This window comes from Marmota marmota, unplaced genomic scaffold, assembly GCF_001458135.2.
Source record: "Marmota marmota marmota unplaced genomic scaffold, marMar, whole genome shotgun sequence".
NCBI lineage: Eukaryota > Metazoa > Chordata > Mammalia > Rodentia > Sciuridae > Marmota > Marmota marmota.
The window spans coordinates 6735709-6753015 of NW_026000136.1; the positions used below are offsets into that span (position 1 = coordinate 6735709).

The window sequence follows — 17307 nt, forward strand, 5'->3', positions numbered from 1 at the left end:
GTACTTCCAATAAAATAGAAAATGTCAAAGGCATCGATAAATTTCTACAGTCATATGATTTGCACAAACTGAATCAGGATGATATACACAAGATCAATTTCAAGTAATGAAATAGAAGACACCATCAGAAGCCTACCACCAAGAAAAGCCCAGGACCGGATGGGTACACAGCTGAGTTCTATAAGACCTTCAAAGAAGAATTAATACTAATACTCCTCAAACTATTTCATGAAATAGAAAAAGAGGGAACACTTCCAAACTCATTCTATAGGCCAATATCACCCTGATTCCAAAACCAGACAAAGACACACCAAAGAAAGTAACTTTCAGACCGATATCTCTAATGAACATAGATGCAAAATTCTCAATAAAATTCTGGCAAATTGAATATAAAAACATATCAAAAAATTTACACAGCCACATGCAGCTAGTGGCATGCCTATCAGATAAACCAAACATGAGGTAAATGTGTGCAGAGGTCCACGGGAAAGCTTGCAGGGCACCAATTATCAGATAATTAGAAAACTGCACACACATAAGCTGGCTGCATGAGGATTGCTATCACAATTGCACCCATGGACAGGGGACAACATGAATAGAATGGGCTAACTCTGTATGGAAATTCAGTATGAAAACAAGCCCAAAATCCATATAATTTATTTTCTGAAACACCAGATAAATTGATTTTCTTTCTTTCTTTTTTTTTTTTTTTTTTTTCCAAACTGGGGATTGAACCCAGGGGCATTTAAACATTGAGTTACCCGGCCAGCCCTTTTTATTTTTTATTTTGAGAAAGGGTCTTGCTAGTTGCTTAGGGCCTCACTGAGTTGCTGAGGCTGGCCCTGAACATGTGATCCTCCTACCTCCACCTCTCAGGTTGCTGGGATTAAAGGCATGCACCACAGTGACTGGCTGCCTTGGGTTTTCTGAACAACTGTTTCTTCACAGGAAAGGGCTACCCTGTAACCAAAGGTCACCAGACCACTTTGAGCCATTCTGAGGGCCTAATGCCTCGGGCTGCCCCACCAACACTCTCTCTGGGAAGTCACTGCCAAGCTACTGCATGCCTTCAGGGACTGCACTCAGCCACCTGTACCAAGAGGATTCCGCTGCTGGCTCTTCACCAGCACCTGTTTCTAAGCTGAGCTAGTCTCAACCCTTTCTATACTTTTACCACATCTGCAAAGCAGCAGCAAAATTCAGATTTGTGGTTTTCTTTCTCCCTTCTGTCTACAAGGCTTGAAAATGGCCAACAGGAACAGAACAATACTATGCCAATTAGATCTTACTGAAATCTTTTCAAATTTATGGTTGAGAAACTAAAAATAAGTAAATAGGGAGGAACCAAGTGTGACACCCAGGTATTCTTTGAGTTGATACAAAAACTCCAGGAAAGACATTCTGGGACTACTCAAAGCAGGTGGGAACACTCTGGGGGCCTCAGGGCCCCTTGGAGTCAGCACATCAATAATTCAAACGCCTCATGCCAAGCCAAAGTTGAGAAATCTAAGGAACTGGATTGACAAATGTTTCTGTGAAAGTGGCAACCCATTCTCATCTGCCACAGGCCTATGGTTCCACACGGAATAGCAGCGACTCTTAACTATCAACCTCATAGTCTTGAGAAGCTTTCATTCAGCTCACCAACCTGAACTTTTAAACTAGTGGTGACAGGGAAATAAATGCAAATCAAACCAGTGCTAGCAGAATAAGTAAAAGTGTGAACAAGATTTCTTTGTTTGTAAAAGCTGACAAGGGCGGTGGTAATTCCTAGGACAGGAAGCCAAGTTTCTCCCAGGAACTTCTGGGTCTTACCTCAGTGCTTGGCAGCCCAGCAAGGCCCATCTCTCGCAGGTGTTGTCTGACTGTGTCCTTAACCCAGGATGACAGCCCTTCCCTGCCGTCATCCATCTGGTTCACCCGCACCTGCAGCTTCTGGAGCAAGACTGTCAGCTCTTTGAGTTTCTGGTCATGGTTGTGGCACTGTGCAGTCAGAGAGGCCACCTGATGCCCCATGTCACTCTCTTGATGCCACTGGGAAGCCCTGTCATCAGCCTAAGACAAAACCAGGTATTCTCAGTCAACACTGATAGCCATTCTAGCAAGATGCCAACAACAGGGCATCCACACAGGAGGGAAACATGCCAAGCCTTGATTGCTGGCAACTACCCTCACATGATGACTACAAGTGGTCATCATTTCGTTCTTCATACGGTTCTGCAGAAATAGATATTCTGCATAGAAATAGATATTCTGATAGAAAACAGTAGATATTCTTTAAAACTAATTGATTATGAGATTATTTAAATACACATTATCTGAGCTACTTCAGAACATTTTAGGAACTATACAATTTGCTTATTTGACATTTAACAATACTTTCTATATGGGCCCCCAACTAAGCCACTCTGTTCACAGGCCGTTATGCAACTTACACTGAACAGCACATACTTGCAATGTCAGCAAGAATATCCACACTGTTACCTGCAGAGGCTGGTTCAGGTAAGAAGCCCCAGGTCTGAACATGTCCTTAGGATCACTGGCCCTGTGTGCTGAATGCACATTTGTCCAGTTTAATATAGGCAGGAGTGAAAGGAAGTCACCCTGGCCCCACAGGGAGATGCCTGCACCTTGAAAGAGAGAAAACAGTTATGCACACATATGCACATGGCTTCCCATGCACTGAAATGAGCGATTCCCACACCAAGTCACCTGTGTGCCCATGAGGATCATCTAAGGCAGTGAAGCAAATTTTACTTACCTAGTAAAAGTAATAGTGGAATGAGCAGAATTAAAAACTTGCAAAGATTTCGAAGGCACCTGGGAATAGAAATAAAAACATTTAACTTGGGAAAAGAAAAAGGCAGGGTTCACTATTCTGTCTCTCAATAATTTTATGCAACCTACCCCCCAACAACATTAGAAACGCATGATAGTTTTATCTCCAAGGCTTGGACATACCTACAGGAGACTATTCCTACAAAACACTCAGATCATCTGCAGGGGAGGTCCCAGGCTAGAGTCCAAGTGCCCACATCGCTAAGCCTAGTCACTGCAAGCTGAGGTGAGCAGGTGTGCTGGTTCGGGCTCCAGACTGACTAGACCTCTAGCTGGGTGCCACTCACACTGTTCCTCTCCTTCACAATAATACCCACCCTTCCCTCTCACAAGTGGGTTGGAAAAATCAAGTATGAACATGAAAACACTGTAAAATACAAAATGAGCTGGGAATCTAGCTCAGAGGCTGAGCATTTGCCTAGCATGTGAAAGGCAATCCCCAGGACAAATACACATATAATTTGTAATTATTCATAAATAAATTTAAGAAATAAACATACCAAATAACAAAACAATGCAAATATAAGCTAAATCACTATAAAAATAACAAACAACAGCCTGTAACTGGCACAGAACTACTTCCTTTTTTTGGTACTGGGGAGTGAATCCAGGAGCACTTAACTACTGAGCCACATCCTCAGCCCTTTTTGGTATTTTATTTAGAGATAGGGTCTCACTGAGTTGCTTAGGGCCTTGCTAGGTTGCTGAGGCTGGCTTTGAACTCGCAATCCTCCTGCTTCAGCCTCCTGAGCCACTGGCATTACAAGTGTGTGCCATCATGCCTGGACAGAATTGGTTCTTAGAACACCATGCTGGTGTGGTATCAGTTTCCTTACCTTGTAAGAAGAAACACATTCAGCCAGGAAATCAAAGTAACAAACTGGTACCATCCAATCCCTAGCCACCAAAGCATTCTGGAGGCTGCCTTCCCTGAGAGAGAGAAAAGGTTAAACATTCTGAGGAAATGTGTATAAGGAGCTGAGCTCCCAGGTGGGCTGTGAAGACAGAACGAGAAGCAGAGGAAACTTGCTCATAGGTTTCCTGGGAGTGTGTTAAGATGAGTCAGTGAGGGAAGGAGTGCACAGAACGATGCTGGGGCCACAATAGGAGAGCAAGGTTCAATGTTGACAAGCACACAGATGAGAGTCCCAAGGAGGCATCACGTCCATGCACCTTGTGTACATGAAAGCTGAGCAGCAGACTTACACACAACCCAACATGTCAGAGCAAAAAGAATGCCCATGCAACCCCAAGTATAAGATGTTAACATCTCTAAGTAAGAAGAATGGAATATGTTACATTGAGGATCAAAGCATGGGAACCTACAATGAAATTTTTATTTGGTTTAGGTGAATTACTTATTGCAGGTTCTTAGCTGCCAAAAACTTTGGTGAGAATGCTAACATGGAAACCCAAAATAACCACCTGGAGCAACAACAGCCAACCAAAGGACCGACCGCACTGTCTCGGACACAAGCCATCCAGCAGCTCCAACCCTTCGCAGCATCTGCACCAGGAAGTGACCTGCGATAGATGAGACAGGAGCAGGAGGCACCTGAGATAGGCAGCAGAGTGCCTGCCTACACGTTGACAGCTCAACAAGAAATACACTGCAATATATGCTCTCGTTGAAGTAAGTCAGAGGTCTCTCCTCAAGGGCAAAACAACCTTTCAAGTCTAAGCAAGATATTCAATGAAATTAACTAATGAAACCCCTGCTATTTTTAAATAATTTGTCATTCACTCCTGACTGCAGATACTGAAAAGGTAAGATGTATATATCCCCTTTTTAAGACCCAGGACAGAACTAGAAGCTGTCCTATAAATGCTGGCAGTTGGTGAAAGCAGAATTTTGTGTTGGAAAGATAATGCAGTCTTGGAGAGCTATTGAAATTCCAGACACCAGCAGTCACATGTGCTGGTTGAGCAAATGATTACTCAAAGACCACAATGAAAATTATCTAAGAGGCAAATATTTTCCAGTAAAAAAAAAGTATTTTGGAATGATGGACTGGGCCCAGTAAATTTAGCCATGAACAACACATGCTACGTAAGGCAGAAAACTCATAAAATCAATTTTGTTCCATTTTTTTCAAGAGCAATTATTGGAGGTCTTACCCTCATAATAACTTAATATCTGCATGTTGACTCCTGAAACTACTAAGCCATTTCAGTGTGCTGATACACAAAGAAATATAGCTTCACTGTTTCATGTTTATTAACTGCTATGAGAAGATTATAATTTTTTAATTTTTATTATTATTATTTTTTGGTACCAGAAATTGAACCCAGAGGTCTTAACCACTAAGCCATATCCCCAGCCCTTTTGATATTTTATTTTGACTCTAAATTCCTTATGGGTGAAGTTGTGAGGTTGGCTTTGACCTTGCAATCCTCCTGGATTATAGGTGTGTGTCACCATTCTAGGTTGAGGTACCCTTCTTTGTGTACACTTCCTGGACACAGTGAGATGGCCATGCAGTGAGGGGCAGCCAGCAGCTACAAGCACAGACTCCAACACAGGAGGCAGCAGGCCTTTTCTCATCTTGTGTTCTCACTTTTAATAAACTGCTTTCCATACATCTAACTCATCCTAAATAAACTTACAAAGAAGCTTTTCAACAAAGAGTCTCCATTTTTTAAAAAAACACAGTTGATGTTACTTCTGCCACTTTTTAAAATGCTTTAGAACTTTTGAATTGCAAACAAATTAAACAAAAACAGCGGCACTGTCACGGCATGAGACAAACAGCACAAACAAGGTACGAAACACAACCTGCATGGGTGAAGAGGCGCCCCACGGCCCCTGCCACCCTGCGTGGCCTGGACAGCTGCAAGTGGGCGGCTGTGTGGGTCTCAAGGTGCTTCTTTCCCTTACAGTCGTCGCCTGTGGGTGTGGGGACAAGCAGTGGAGTGACAGATTAATATGCAAACCCTGTCAATTACAATAGCTGGAAAAGCCAGGAGACTTGATTTCCAAAAAAAATGATAGCAAATGCAGCCTGTGGTGATTTAGCAATAACTGGGATTTAGCAATAACTTTAACAGCATGTCCTAATTTTGAAGCCACCAAGCTCCTGCAGGCTGCTCATTCTCCATGGTTAATGGCTCCATATTACAATGGGGGAGGAGGCACTTCCAAGACCAACTGCTTGTGTGGGAGGGGAGTCGTACTCACACTGGGACTCCCCATGCACACTGGTGTGGCCATCCTCTCTGGAAAGCTCTCTGACAGCCATCCTCCCGAGGTAACTGCGATAAGCTGCAACACATGTGCAAGAGGCTTAGGAAGCTCACTGCACGAGCTCAAATGCTTCCTATGCCCCACAAAGCCAGAGCAACAGAGAGGCTTCCCAGGGATTCAGAGTCACAATGTGGATGAACACAGGCGACAAGGCTTTAGATATGACTAGAGACTGTAAAGCCTCCAGCTTAATAATAAGCATGGACAATACCAAACAAAGACTGGCTTGCCTAAAACTTTTTTGAAACATGATTCTAAATGACATTCAAAGAAACTGGTTTTGCTTTCAAAAGGTAATCATCAAAATCAAAGGCTGAGTATATTAACTCTTTATTTAAAGAAAAGGAACTTTTAAAATATTTAAATAGCGGCCACCTTTCAGGAAGGTGAGCTACACATAGCACATTAACACTCCCACAAGCTCCCACGATAAAAGATCACTAAAAGCAGCTGTGAGGGGGCAGTGCAGAGACCCGTGACAGAGCCAGAAAGAGCTTGCAGAGGAGCAGCGTCTTCTCCACCTTGAAAGCGAATTTGGTGGAGAAGGGAGGAATAAATATTTAAATACCTCTTGATTCATGGCTTTTTGACTTACAGCTTTCTGATTCATAATCTTTTGATTCATAACTTTTCAATTTGTAATTTTCTGATGCATAATTGAGCTTCATTAAAACCACTTGAAAAAGTTGAACTAAGAATGATGAAAAAGATGACGCAGTATATTTGGCCAGCCACAAAATACTATCCACGTAGAGAGAAGCACCGCCTATTAAAAAACCGTGAACACACGTTATTTCTTCCCACAAAGCCAGCATTTTCTCCCGACTGGCCAAAGAGCTAAATCACTAATTTCAGGAAAAACATAAACAAAACACTTTTTAAATGGACACCAGAGAGGACCACCTATGAGGAGTATCCTGACCAGAGACAGAGCTGAAAAAGGAGTCGTTGGTTGGTCCAGTCTCTTCCATAAGGTATCCACTGTGGGACCATCCCATTCAGCACTGTCTACACACACAACACGACATTTACATGTTGCCACACAACTGCCTCTGCCATGACCTCTGCCCTACCAGTCTCTAGAGTAATTTTAAAGCAAAATTTAAAATAGGGTTTTATAATTTTCAAAAGAATTATATTTGTGAGCTGGAATCTTGTGAGAAAACATAAACCTGAGTCAACTAGCCCCAGGCCAATATTGTTTTACATAGACGTACAAACTTAAAAAAGAAGAGGGCAGGGCTGGGGATATGGCTCAAGCGGTAGTGCGCTGGCCTGGCATGCGTGCGGCCCGGGTTCGATCCTCAGCACCACATACAACAAAGATGTTGTGTCCACTGAGAACTAAAAAATAAATATTAAAAAATTCTCTCTCTAAAAAAAGAAAAAAAAAGTTTTGAAAAAAAAAAAGAAGTGGGCAAAAATAGCAACAAACAAACAAAAAAACTTATTTTCTTTTTCACTAACAGAAATTGAGTCCAGGGTGCTCTATCACCAAGCGCTCCTCAGCCTTTTATTTTTCATGTTGAGACAGGGTCTTGCCAAGGCTGGCCTTGACGTGGTAAATCTCTTGCCTCAGCTAGAGTTGCTGGAATTATAGGCATACCCCACTGGCAAAAATGACAAAAATTTAATTAGAGGTAATGCATGTCACTCTTATTGATAATCAAAAACATTAAACTTCATTTTTCTTCCATCAATTGTCAAGATTCAAACAGGACAAAAATATGAAAATTGACATAAGTACAGTGGGTGCTGGGGTGCAGCTCACTGCAGGGTACATGCTCAGCATGTGCAAGGCCTGGCTTCTAACCCCAGCACCAAAAGCAAAAGAAGTGCAGTGGGACCCTTATTCCATAGTAGGAACCTGGGCTGGCCTTCAATGAAAGTAAATAGAAAAATGTCTATTTAGTGTCACTGGGGGGTTGAACTTAGCAGCATTCTGCCACTAAGTTACATCCTCCTTTTTATTTTTTATTTTCAGACAGGGTCTTGTCAAGGCTGGCTTCAAACCTGTGCTCCTCCTGGCTCAGCCTCCTGAGTCACAGGGATTACAGGCGTGTGGCACCACGCCTCGCTTGGAAAACTGTATTTAAATTAAAATTGCACATAATCAATAACATATTCTTGCTACTTTCAGCTTGTCTACAGGAGAGGCTTACACACAAATACACATGTACAAACAAACACACTGAAGAAACAATGTTTTTCATGGTATAGAAAAATAAACCTGGGGCTGGGGTTGTGGCTCAGCGGTAGATCGCTCGTCTTGTATGTGCGAGACCCTGAGTTTGATCCTCAGCACCACATATAAATAAAAAAAAGCTTAAAAAAATGCTCAGGAACTGAATAAATTTAGATACAACCACAAACATTGTGATAAGTATCCCCCCAAAATGAAGCTAATCTCAACTAACACATGTAAGATGAAAATGGTTATGAAATGACATACATACTATGACAGCATTTAAATGAAGACACAGGGTATCTCTCTTCATAGTACATAAAAGCAGAACTGAGGTGTTGGCTGCACAACTCTCTGAATACACTAAATTCCATTTGATTGTACCTTTAGGATGGTTAATGGTTAATTTTATGTTATATGAATGTTAAGTCATTTTAAAAAAGCAAAAGAATCCACTTAGAAAAGGAGTCAACTTAAGTTAGCTCACGTGCTTGATACCCCAGGCACTCCTGGAGACACTGGAGGCTCAGGGCCAAGCTCCTTCACCTACAGCAGGCTTCCTAAGCTGACCGCACCTGTCGGCCCATCTGTTGTGATTACCTGTGCAGAGTGCGGGCCCAGCACAAGCACTCAAGTAACGTGTGCTGACGTATTTGAGCCTGCGTGGTCCTCAAATTATTATTAGGAAACTCACATATCATTTTGATTCTGCCATCTACTCCTTGCCCTTTCATGCTTTCTTATTTTGTTCTATTAATGCTGACAGTGTCCACAATGCCACAGCAGAATAAGACCTGAAAAATAACTTAAAAGACACTAGAAATAAATGAGGACTATATTCTTCGTCCTACTACCATCCTTCATTATGTCTAGTCACTGGAAAGTAAAAACTGAGCATTGGGGTGGTGCACAGGCAGACATGCCCACCTCTGGGCCATCCTGCTTCTCCAGGCTGCCAAGCTGGGGCTCCACAGACAGGCACAAGAATTCAGAAGGAGACAGCTCCCACCAATCAGGGCTTGTCTCTTCCTGCCATAGGTGTGACCTCAGGACAGGGTCATGAAAGGTATAGAGTCCCCAAGCTTCCTGCGACACCACAGTTACACCTGTAACCTGGAAAGGGGGTCTATGGCTGTCTCCCTGCGAGCCCAGAAAGCCCCACTGTCCCAACACCACAACCCCAACCACTGTCATGACCACCAGACCAGTGACCATAGAAAGCACCTCCTCTGTCAACAGTGGCACAGACACTCTGGCAGCAGAGGTGAAAGTGCTATTACTCAAGCACATCTGAACATCTGCACACTTCCTAAAAAAGAAGGAACACATCTGGAAGTGGCTTGTTAGAGTTCACTGAAGTAGGAATTTTCTTTTGCTTACCTAAAGTCCCAACTTACAGAATTTTAAATCCTTCTAGGTATAAATACAAACCACATGAAGTGCAGGCTAAAAGAGGATAAGTACGACAAAGCTAACTTTGGGTGTATTTCTTTACATTTACAGAGGATAATTTCAAGTCAAGTCTACAACAGAAATAGTGCAGATACCGAGATTTCATGAAGTCAATTTTAGAACAAGGAGACTTGTGGTCCCTGAATCTTTTTCTAACTTTAAGAGTGAGACTTACGTTTTGGGTTCCTATCCCTAGAATAAACTCTTGACGAGGGTCCTTGGGAGGTGGGGTGTGCTGTGAGAGCTTCTGTGCGCTGGGAGAGCATGCTGCAGTCCCTGCAGATGTACCCGTTGTGGGTGGTTGCGTCTGTTGCCAGGTCGCCATTTCCCTGAGTGGCAGCTTTAGTTCCACCTAAAGTTTTCAAAAAGTAGATGGAACCTGTTTATCACAATCGAGAAATTACTAATCTACAACTTCTATTCTGAAAAGTATAGAGAGAAGATCTAAAATAATTACCTTTAAGATCACCATCATCATCAAGACCTGAAAAAAACACATATTTTCACTGTTGAATAGAACAAAACCCATAGGGGTGGGGGTGGGGGTGTTAAACATAAGTAAAGCCTAAGATGGGTGCTAAGCCAGCATCATGGCCCAGGTCAAGATTCATCTCCTACAGTGACAGAGATTTCTCTGGATGCAAGCAGATGGAGGCTTGCCTCAAGGCCCACACATACCAACACATACTCTGACCCAAAGAGGGGGCAGGAAGTGCAGAACAGACTGGTAAGGTCACTTTCAGTGACCCATCCAGGAAGCACAGCCTCTTAACCACCAACACTGTCTCTCTCTTGCCTGGCCTCAGTAGCTGAGCAAAGGAGTGAACATCAACCCCATGCTCTCTACATCGGCACACAGCACTCCTGGAACTGATCTGGTCCTCCACTGCCTCGCAAGGGTCAAGCAGAACACAAGCTGCACTTGACAAGCAGCTCCTCATTCCTCACCAAAAGGGCCACCCCCTGCTCAGCCCCAGAGGCACTGCAGCCCTCCATGGGGTGAGCATCGTCAGAGCAGCCAGCTCCTTCTCAGTGCCATTTTCTCCACACCAGAACTCCTATGACTCAGAAAATAACCCGGCTGTTTTGTTGCTTAGAGCTTTCTAGAAATATGCTGGTCCCGATTTTTATACTGCCTTTGCTTAAACATCCTACAAAAGCATGCATTTAGAAAAAGTTATCAGATTACTCTGACTGATCACATAATCTTCCACATCATAATAAGCAATGACACCCTCACTAAGCATCTGGCAACAGATGGGACAGTGCCCAGTGCATTCCTACTTGAGTCTGGAGCAAGTCTGACCTCACCAATGCTCCCCTGGAGCACAGCAAACTAACCACCTGGCCATACTTTGCCTTCTTCCCCAAACAATCACAGCCCATAATGCCTCGCAGTGACTCACCCCAGAAGTGGTCCACTTTGGTCTGTTCACGAATCAGAGACTCGTCCAGCACAGGTGGCCGCGGGGCTGTAGTGCTCCGCAGATTGCGAGAGCTGCCCTGGCTGGCGCCTGAGGATGTGGCCTTCCCTGACAGGTGGTTGATACTAAATGCTGGCTTGCTTGCACTTCTGCGCTGCTTGGCTGTTCTAAACAGAAAGGAATAAAAAACAAGTTTATAGACCTTTTCTAATAAACACAAAATGATTAGTTTACCAACACAAAATCTGTGGCCAAGAATAAAGACAGCATTTAAGGTTAAACCATTTTCTTATGCCTTTCCTGCTGCATGAAATATCTATTCACCTAAAAAAAGATTTGTAAGCAGAGCCCAAGAAGTGCCTCTAAAGTCATAAACACAAAATAATTCAGATGGTTTTAGACCCAGTGATCCAAAGTAATTTAAACATAAAATAACCTAAAAGTAAAAATGACCTAAAAATCTATGATTTATAAGTTCAAACCCTTTCCTTTTCTAAAAAAGCAACTGTACACACATAAATATCCCCTCTTTTTTTTGTCATTAGTAAAGATTGAACTGAGTTAAGTACAGCAAAAATAAGTTGTAACCTAAGATAATTTCTGCATTCATATTAACCACAAATGACAAAAAGAGTAAGCCCTTAAAAAAAATAGCGTACAAACCCTTGGGGCATTGAGTTAGCAGTGGGGACATACAGGCCAATGGAACAAGATTCTTCCCTCCTGAGACTTAGTGGTGGACAAAAGCCAGCACTGACAGCAGCGTCCAAGAATTACGGCCTGAGCACAGTGAAGCCACAGCTTGGTCTCCTGTCACAGAAACCCCAATGGCTTCTGAAGGCTGTAGTGCAGCTGGAAGAGCCTGGCACTGAGGGTAACACTGTAGTCAATTGGCTCTCAGCTGCTGCCAAGCACCTGCTGACTGGGCTCTACAGAGGCCTCTGACTCCTCAAGAGAACAGCCTCAGACAAGCCATGGGGAGCACTAACAGGTCCCTGGGCAGATGGTGAGGCGCCAGTAGTCCCATCACCCTCCTGTGATCAACATAAAGGTTCACTGTCTCTAAGTGGCACAGATTCTGCAAACTTTGCTCCTTCTTGGAACAGGAGCTGTGATGGGACAGAAAGTTCAGAGGCAAATGCACTTGACAATCAAACACAGGAAAGTACCCAAACTGTACCTCTCACCATCAACTCACACGTCTTAATAAACACACTTAACAACAGAAACCAGCTGTGGAGCCCATGATGCTCTGCAAGCCTCCTTCCCTTCAACATTTGGCGTGCAGATGAAGTGCAGCTCATTCAAAGGACAAAGTGGCCTTCCCTGGAGGACATGGAGCACATCTGTGCCACAGGGGGTGAGCTGCCTCTCCAGAGCTCTACCACACCAGCTCTATTCTGCAAAATATCCGTCCCAGACACCCTCAAATATTCCAGAATTAGTTTCAGTCTTTATTCATAGCAAAGATATGACTTTGTAGGATGCACTTGAGCTTGTATATGTGACACACACATACTGTTAAATTCAAGAAGGACTGCATGATTTCACAGACCAAAAGAACTTATAAGCTTGGTTTTACTTAACTGGTGTTGGAAGTCATATGAAGAGAAGACAAGACAAGCAGTGCTCACCTGGCAGCTCCACCCTGGAGGGAGGCAGCCCTGCTGGTGCAGGAGTGCAGGTCCACAGCCTGGCCATCCCCGCTGCTGTAGGTTGTGGTGACTAGGCGCAAACTACGACGGGACATCCTTGGTGAATCAAATACAGGGTCCAATTTGTGCTCAATCTCAAAATCCAGAGCATCAGAAGAATAACTTGAACTGGAAGGAACAAAATGTGCCAGAGATAAATAAGCTTATAGCCCCAGGGCTGAAACAAACTGAACAAATAATACATGATCTATCATGTATTGTATCATATAACAACTTTATTAGAGAGTAAAAGGCAGGTGGCACAAAACCAGCAAACAGGGGCCTGATACGTACATCCTCACCACTCCTCCTTCAGGTGCAGATGTCTAGGTTTCATGGCCAGAAGCTCCCTGAGGATGAGCTATCCATAAGAATCCCCATCTGTGGGGAATTATGTTGACAGTATGGAAATCAGTGGACACATGCTAGTAGACACCAGGCCTGACAGAGCAATAATAGGAGTGACCATGGCATGAAATGTAACCCAGTAGGCCAGGATGTCACTGAATGAGTCAACGTGAGAAGAAAAGGGAAGGCCTGCCCCAGAGCCATCCACAGTACACTGTGTCTAACACTAAAGCTAGAGATGAAAGCAAAACCGTGAGTCCACGACAAAGTAACTTCCAGTACCTGCCATGCGGCCATTAGGCCAATGCAGTTAAATAGAGAGATACGTTGTGCTGTGTGGCTAGCAAGTTTCCCAAGTCAAAACACTGACCGAATAATCTGTGTCCCTGGGGAAGACAGGTGTTACACATGCCAAGGTGCCCAATAGTGGAGGCCACCCCTGCACAATCAAAAGAGGAGCTACAATTGTCTAAGGAGGAAGCTGCACACACAGAGCCCTGGCAGGGGAATTGTGGCTCAAAAGTTCCCCATCAGGCAGGCACCCCATCCCCGTGTCCACTCTGCAGAGCTTTGTAGCACCTAGCTATCTGCTGGCTACCTGTTCTCCACCACTCTCCGATGTCACCATCTCCTCCCTTTCATCTGGAAGACCCGCTTCTTCCTTCCCAGAAATGCCAGACACTGTAAGAATGCTATCTCAGGGCTGGGGATGTGGCTCAAGCGGTAGTGCGCTCGCTTGGCATGTGTGCGGCATGGGTTCGATCCTCAGCACCACATACAAACAAAGATGTTGTGTCCGCCGATAACTAAAAAATAAAAATATTAAAAAAAAAAAAAAAGAATGCTATCTCACCCCCACCAGATCCACACAACAGCCAGTCTCAGGGTGCTTCTAAATCTTTGTGGTAGTTAGTTTTGTGTGCTGTCTTGACTGGCAATGAGGTACCCAAATATTTGGTCGTAAAATTTCTGTGTGACTAGGAGGGGGCTTCTGGATGAGATTAACATCTGAATCAGAACACCCAAAAAGCAGCAGGACCTCACAACATGGTGGGTTCATCCAATCAGGTGAAGGCCTGAGCAGAACACAAGGCAGACACTCCCAAAGCAGAAGGGAGTCCCCTCAGCCCTAAGCCTTCAACCTGGAACATGAGCTTTTCCGGGGCTGCTAGTCTGTTTGCCTTCAAACTGCAGCTGCACCTTTGGCTCTCCATCATAGCTGCTGACTCACCTGCATGTCTCAGGATAGCCAGTTCCTTGTCCTCAGTCTGTCTCCACACACCCGCAAGCACACGTTACCCTGGTTTGGTTCCTCTAGGGAACCTGACTCACATACTCTTCCTTCCTTCTGCAATGGAAGGAGAATCCTACAACCAAGCCTGTGTGCTGTGCTCTGAACCAAGTTTTCCACTCTCGAAGAACCTTCCCTCCTTCTGTCATTTATTGCCCTCTCTCCTGAATCTCCAACTCTCCTTACCTGAATCTCCAACTCTCCTTACCATCAGTATCTACACAGACTCTCAGCCAATCCTGTGGATAAAACAATTTCCACTCAGTGCCACACCCCTCCCCTTCACCAATTGGGCTGGCCACACCTGGCCAGCCCCTGCCTACCTTTCCTCCATTTCTCACTCCACCTGGCCACAAGTTTACCCGAAGGTCTAACTGAAGAAAGGCTGTAAATTTTACTGAAATTAAGGGTAGCTTTCCCAATGTAGAGACCCTACACATAGCACTTTCTAAAATTGTCTTTAGAATAGGTCCTAAGAGCTAAAAATAAATTACCAAGAATAACTTTCTATGCTCCACTACAGGAATAGAGAACAGTTTAACTTGAGCTGGCACACGACAGGCCTCATGTGAACACACTGAGACCTGGAATTGTGAACAAAAGCTCGATCGTCAAATGTGAGCTTTAACCAACACTGTTAAGAAGTAGTTTTCTTAAAACACTTGCTAATTTTCTTAAAGTTTCCTTCACATTTTCACCCTTTTTCATATATTCTTAACAAGCCACTGAATAATTATAAAAGCACTTTCCCCATGAGCCTGATGCATCTTGCCAGGTGCCCAGATTTCCTTCCTGCTAGTCAGATCCTCACCAAACTAGCCAGGGCGGATGGGCAACTTTGAAGACTCAACTGTCAAACTTTAGGATATCAGACATGAATTAAAAAGAAATAGCACCCAAGAAAAGTCACACTCTTCAAACTGTGGGCTCTCTAAAGGCAAACCCTATTCCAGGTTATCACATACACCACCCCATCTGTATAAATCCCCAAACACTGGTCACAGCCACAGACTTATTCCTGAGATCGCAGCCCTCAGGTAGGGCCTAAATCTGCTGGTCACTTGCAATGACTGGGTGCTCATGCACAGGCAAAGCTAACTCAGCCTCTGTGTCAACACGTCAGTTCTGTTTAATGAGACGTGAAGGCTGCAGGTTTCTTCAGTTTCACCTTCTAACCCATAGCTGGTGGTGCTCTCCAGTCCCTGTATCTCCACCAACTTAAGCAACATGCAGCCTCATAGCCAGGCCCCAGTGGGCGCTGCACCTCACCTGAGTGCGTAGGTGTAGCCAGTGTTCTCCGGCACACACTGGGGTGGGGTATATGTGTGCAGCCGAGAGAAGTCCATGTTCGCCGTCTCAGATCATGCTGCAGAGGCAGAGAAAGGGTGGTAAGAACTCTGATGACATGAGCCATGAGTGGTTTTTGATTTCTAACAAAGGAGACAAGTTTTCTCCGTTACAAGCCCAGGGCTTCTGCCATATCTATTCCCCACTACACCCACAGAAAAGTCATGGGAGAAATACTGGGCAGGACTTAGAAAACTTGGCACTTTCAAAGAAATATTCAAAGTACTCAGAACCCTTTTTTGAAATAGATTTTTAAATTCCTGAAGGTGTCAAAATGTTCTTAGTCTTCTGGAATAAAGTTTTATTGTTATTATCTAAGATAGAACTAATTATTCCACGGTCAGAAAGCAGCATTATAATACTTTATTTACTAGATAGCTGAAGTTTTCACAAGCACCTCAGAATCAGAAAACAAACTATGGGATGAATTAAAAAAAAAAAAAGTTTAGGACATTGATTATACTCCCCTCATAAAACAGATTATTTTTAATTAAAGGGTAGTGAGATGGGCACAGTGACACATTCCTGTTATCCCAGTGACTCAGGAGGCCAAGGCAGGCGGATCACAAGTTTAAAGTCAGCATCAGCAACTTAGTAAGACCCCAATTTCAAAATAAAAATAAAAAGGGCTGGGGAGTAGCTCACAGGGCCTTGGGACTAATCCCTTAAAAAGAAAAGGCAGGGTGTGTGTGTGAGCACATTGTTCTTCAGGTTGCCATTTTAATTTCTTTGGAATGACTCAAACTTTCCACTGGCTAAAAATATTCACTCAAGAGAACACACATGCAAAACACAAACACACACGCGCGCGCGCGCACACACACACACACACACACACTCTCTCTCTCTTTTTCTCCCTCCCTCTCTGAATTTAAGAGCCCTCATAGTAGTAATGTAAATCAAAAACCTGTTGTTGAAAAATCTAAGGAAGAAGAAAAAAAACAAATCTAAATAATATCTTGGGCAAGAAAGTATTTATATATAAATGACTGAACTCTATAAACTAAGACAAAAGTTCTTTAATGTGTATAATTTTTTAAAAAATATTACCCAAACTCCCCCTCACCACCCGCCTTCCTTTCTTTTACAGTAGTGGGGATCAAACCCAGGGCCTCCTGTACACTAGGCAAGCACTCTACCACTGAGCTACACCTCCAGCCCAACAAATACACTTTTGAAAATTAAACACTCATATACAAATAAAGAACACCGTGTGTGTATGTGAATATGTGTATAAATGTTACTGCATCTCCTAATTTCTTTTTCGAAACAGGGCCTCACAATGCTGCCCAGGCTGGCCTCCAACTCCTGGTTCAAGAGAACCAGGTTCAAGAGGCCAAAGTCTCTCGAGGACCTGAGACTATAGGTGCCAACATTGTGCCCAGCACATCTACTAATTTCAACAAATATCACAAAACTCCTGCACATGAAGAACACCTGGTAACTCTTGGGTTATTCTTGGGGCACCTGGCCCACCAATGCTA

General features: G+C 43.7%; 1 protein-coding gene across 17 annotated transcripts in view; it reads right to left on the reverse strand.

Moving 5' to 3' along the window:
• Sun1 (Sad1 and UNC84 domain containing 1) overlaps window positions 1-15848 on the reverse strand; it is a 30612-nt gene extending 14764 nt beyond the window's left edge. The window contains exons 1-14 of one of the 17 annotated variants that reach the window (XM_048785378.1): window positions 15746-15848; window positions 14663-14715; window positions 12778-12966; window positions 11126-11310; window positions 10177-10203; window positions 9895-10071; window positions 6651-6848; window positions 6017-6100; window positions 5615-5725; window positions 4264-4362; window positions 3675-3768; window positions 2762-2820; window positions 2485-2630; window positions 1816-2055 (exon numbers count right to left, since the gene is read on the reverse strand). In XM_048785378.1, the coding sequence (XP_048641335.1) occupies window positions 1816-2055; window positions 2485-2630; window positions 2762-2820; window positions 3675-3768; window positions 4264-4362; window positions 5615-5725; window positions 6017-6100; window positions 6651-6848; window positions 9895-10071; window positions 10177-10203; window positions 11126-11310; window positions 12778-12893 (1536 nt within the window). In that variant the 5' untranslated portion in view covers window positions 12894-12966; window positions 14663-14715; window positions 15746-15848. Of the gene's footprint in view, window positions 1-1815; window positions 2056-2484; window positions 2631-2761; window positions 2821-3674; window positions 3769-4263; window positions 4363-5614; window positions 5726-6016; window positions 6101-6650; window positions 6849-9894; window positions 10072-10176; window positions 10204-11125; window positions 11311-12777; window positions 12967-13131; window positions 13221-13783; window positions 13966-14662; window positions 14716-15745 lie in introns of those variants that run through there. The other 16 variants (XM_015502076.2, XM_015502075.2, XM_048785379.1 and 13 more) reach the window with 16 other exon arrangements.
• Window positions 15849-17307: the final 1459 nt, after the last annotated feature.